Genomic DNA, 3,862 nt, shown 5'->3' with positions numbered 1-3,862 from the left:
AAGAGTATGACAATGAATGTGCTGCTTATGTGAACTTTAGCAGAGTGCCGGTTGCCCGTGCCTGTGTTCTGGGACTGTCTTTGTCTGGTTTCCACATCTTTATGCCCTGGCAAGACACTGCCTTACCATTCCAACAAACTCAGCGTACAGACAAGTGTTCACCCCACAGACGGAGAATGTCTGCAGTGACTAGAGCTAGGTGCGGCACGCTCACATTTAATAGTTAGCATGAACTGCCTATCTCAAGGTCAGCATTCAGTTTCAGTAAACTCCTTTTTATAATGTCCTTAAATAGAGCGTACATAGTTCGTATTAATTTATAAAGTGTATACAGTTGGTTTTAATAAAATGTATGTAGTTATTTGTTAATATATAGTATTATACATATATAGTAATATAAAGTATATAGTTGGTATTAGTTACTGTTCATGGTGTGCATAACTTTATTTTAATGAGATATTTCATTTTAGAGTGTAATTAAGTGTTCAGATTTCTTAATAACATGTCAATTAATGGCTTCCACAGCTTAATCCCGATTAAGCCCTGGAAGCCACTAAGGGAAACATTAAGCAATTTAAGTGGCAGTTTGGGACCATCTGGAAATCTCTGGGGAGTGGTGGGGCTGCCGGGGCCCCTTGCGCTTAGTCAGCCCTGAGATCTGCTTGCAAAATCGGCCAGCTGCCTCCTTGAGTTCGATAGATCGCCCATCAGATACACAGCCTGGTTGCTTCTTCTGAGTCAATAAATTACCATACTTGTTCACAAGTTGCAAGAATAGTCTCTAGTATTAATTCCCCTGTCTCCCTTTGTTTGGCTCATCACTAGAAGTCTCCTATGTGCAAAGAACTGGGAAATTTCCTCAGTTTCAAGGTGGCTGTTGAGAATAAAATTCACCACCAGATGTCAAATTAACTGCCTTCCTCCTGTCTATCTATCAACAGTAGTAAAAATGATGAGACCTAACTAGCTGCTATTCCCAGTGAAACTGACTAGCAGCTAGATAATTTTTTTTTAATTGCTAAGAAAACCAGCCAAACATAGTATCTTGCTGCCAGGTGCATCCTATCCTAAAAATAGCAGTCTCCAATATTTAGCCAACCTAAAAGTACCTTCTACAGAATTCAGCCTGAAGCACCATCAGAATTTAAAATGGAGATTGCTACAAGACACACACAGTAAGGCTTTCAGGAACAGAACAAATCACACAGACAATTATAGGCAGATCTACTGGAAGGCTGTGAACAATGAAACCAGAGAGATTATGGGAAACATGGAAGCCAAGAGGGTCATGAATGAGGTAGAGTAGCTAGATAGGCATCCCCATTTGCACCTAGACAAACAAGCCAGTCCCTGCCTTATGTACTCAAGCAACTTGCTAATGAATAGCAAAGCAGCCTAACATTACCTTACCTGTACCCACAATGATCTTAAACAAAATGGCAAATGTTATATAGCACATGCAGTATCTAAGTGTACAGGTACCTATCTGTGATTTAGTGTAAGTACTAAAGGGCATATATAGCTCCACACAGAAATTCTCCAGGCTTCACAAGCACCTATTTAATTGGGTTAATGCTGATTTTATACAAAATACACATAATCCCACTAAAGCCAATTATAATGCACAAGTACTTTTCTCAATCTGGCCCCTACTTAATGAATATATTTATAAAATATTTATATATAAAAAAACTCATAAAATGTAATTTAAGATTCTTTTAATTTCTCCAAACTGGAGGGTTCATACTTAACAAAAATGGAGCTTCCCCCACCCCTCCTCCCTTCCCCATATCCAGCCAGCAGAATGTGGTGGAGGAGGGGAGGGCATGGCAGTGGCTGCACATAGAGCAGCGGCAGTGCAGGGTGGTGGTGGCTGCCATGTGTGAGCTCCCTCGCCCACCCCCACCTCTAGCCAGCTGACTGGAAACTCCAGTTAATAGAGTACTCCAGCTGGTGACATACTGGATAACAGAGATTTTACTGTAATTAATGTTAGGCAGCCATTTCAAGCACCCATATAGTCACACCTACACCTTGGAACTTTAAGAAAATGAATGTGACCAAAGCTTAGAGAAAAAGTCATATATAACATCAAATGTTACCTGTAATAAAGGTGGCAACTTCAAAACTAATGCTTGCTCATATAACAACTTCAATTCAGCGCAGCTGGAAAAAGACAGTTTTGAGGTATGCAGATAATAATATACATGTCTGAATATGGATCCATCTCTGTCAATGAATAATCTTGGGTTTTCAGACTCAAACAGTGTAGAAGCTTCTTTGCACAGTAGAGATTCTGGAAACTGAGTGATTTTACTTTTAGGAATTGAAAAATGCCAGCCACCAACATTAAAATGAATTGAGTCCTCCTCTATGGATTCATTATCTATCTCTGGTTCCTTCCAAATGAAAAAGAAAATAATATCAATAGGCAAGAATGACTTTGTAAACAGTAGATGGCTATCATCTGTCAAGCAGTCATTGAACACCTGGGTCTACAAAGCCCTTTGAGCTAGCACAAGTAATGTGCACTAGCTTCTTGTACATTGCAACCAAGTGATGTGTCTAGCATTAGTATTCAGCTGTATGGTAACTGTGTTATCACTGACAACACTAAAATTTTTAAAATGCCATCTTTACATACTCAAATAAAATGGACTTTATTGAACATTTAGCAGGTATCTAATGCAATATCAGTGCTTTAGGTTAGCATGGTATCAGTCAGTCACAAAAAAATGCAGTAGTAGAAAGCATCCAACAGTAAAATACAATACACTTGGGTCTCTCTTTATGCGAGGGTTGCATTCCGAAAAAACCTTGCATGTAAAGCAAATTTGCATAAAGCGAATCCATTATTACATGCATAGCCGCATTGCATGCCTCTTTGCATAAGATCATTTTCTCACACAAAGTGAATTTCTTTATAAATAAGGTCGTTGTATATAAGCAAATTCGCACAAAACAACTTTGCATAGAGACCCAAGTGTACCACATACCCTACTATGTAATTCTGAATACCACATTGACACACCTTAGTTATCATATTAAAATATTTTGTTGCACCTAAAAATTATGTTTATTGTGATGGAGAGTTTGGGGGGGAAATTAAAAATCTAGCATAGCTTTAAAAAAATCACTATTATACATGAATTATAATTGGACAGTTATTGTATAGTATCATTACAGGGGAAAGTTAAGGTTGTTTGGGTGCATTTACGTTAGAGTGTGAGCGCCTCTCCAAGTGTGAAGTTTCTGGGCTTCTAATGAATTTTTATTTAATCCCATATTGTTACAATAGGCTAGAAATATCTTAACATGGAATGTTAATGTAGACATTTCAAGTGTGAATTTGCAAATCTAAAATTTGTATCCACATAATGACAAATGTCTTCAAGCAAGCGAATCTAACCTTAGTGTAAAATTTTGCACTTATAATTTTGACCTGGCAAAAGCTGAGCAGACCTCATATCCTTACAGCTTTTGTTTTTAGCATGAAATTCCCTGGTGCTTTTACTTATTGAAGAGTAATGAGGGGAAGTGGGAAAGAGATGATCATCTAAGACAAAACTACATCTCCTAGTCCTAAAAGCTCTGCTGTCTCGTGAAATGAGTGCACCTTGGCTTGCAATAAAACTGCCCCCTTGCCTTCGGCATTGCAGCAGGTCCCAAGGCAAGCCCTCAGCCCCGGGGCTTCGCTTCCCAGCACCCTGCCCGTGGCCCAGGCCTCTGGGGTGGGTGGTGGTTTCCAGCGATCACGACACGGAAGGGCAGGGTGCCATTTCGGCAGCAGGCCGGCACCTCGTACGCCCCTAGGGACCCGCGTCTGGGGCAGGCGGCCTTCACACCCGCCCTGGCCGCTCCC

The 3,862-nt window shown here is 40.1% G+C and overlaps 1 protein-coding gene across 1 annotated transcript in view; it reads right to left on the bottom strand.

The window, feature by feature from the left end:
- KCTD19 (potassium channel tetramerization domain containing 19) overlaps positions 1–3,759 on the bottom strand; it is a 61,855-nt gene extending 58,096 nt beyond the window's left edge. The window contains exons 1-2 of the mRNA XM_025209443.1: positions 3,646–3,759; positions 2,103–2,399 (exon numbers count right to left, since the gene is read on the bottom strand). Of these exons, the coding sequence (XP_025065228.1) occupies positions 2,103–2,399; positions 3,646–3,654 (306 nt within the window). The 5' untranslated portion in view covers positions 3,655–3,759. The remainder of the gene's footprint in view (positions 1–2,102; positions 2,400–3,645) is intronic.
- Between the last annotated feature and the right edge of the window lie 103 nt (positions 3,760–3,862).

This window comes from Alligator sinensis, unplaced genomic scaffold (assembly GCF_000455745.1).
Source record: "Alligator sinensis unplaced genomic scaffold, ASM45574v1 scaffold642_1, whole genome shotgun sequence".
In the NCBI taxonomy this organism is placed as follows: domain Eukaryota; kingdom Metazoa; phylum Chordata; order Crocodylia; family Alligatoridae; genus Alligator; species Alligator sinensis.
Note: the sequence above shows the minus strand (reverse complement) of the source record. Positions and strands in the feature narration are given on the sequence as shown.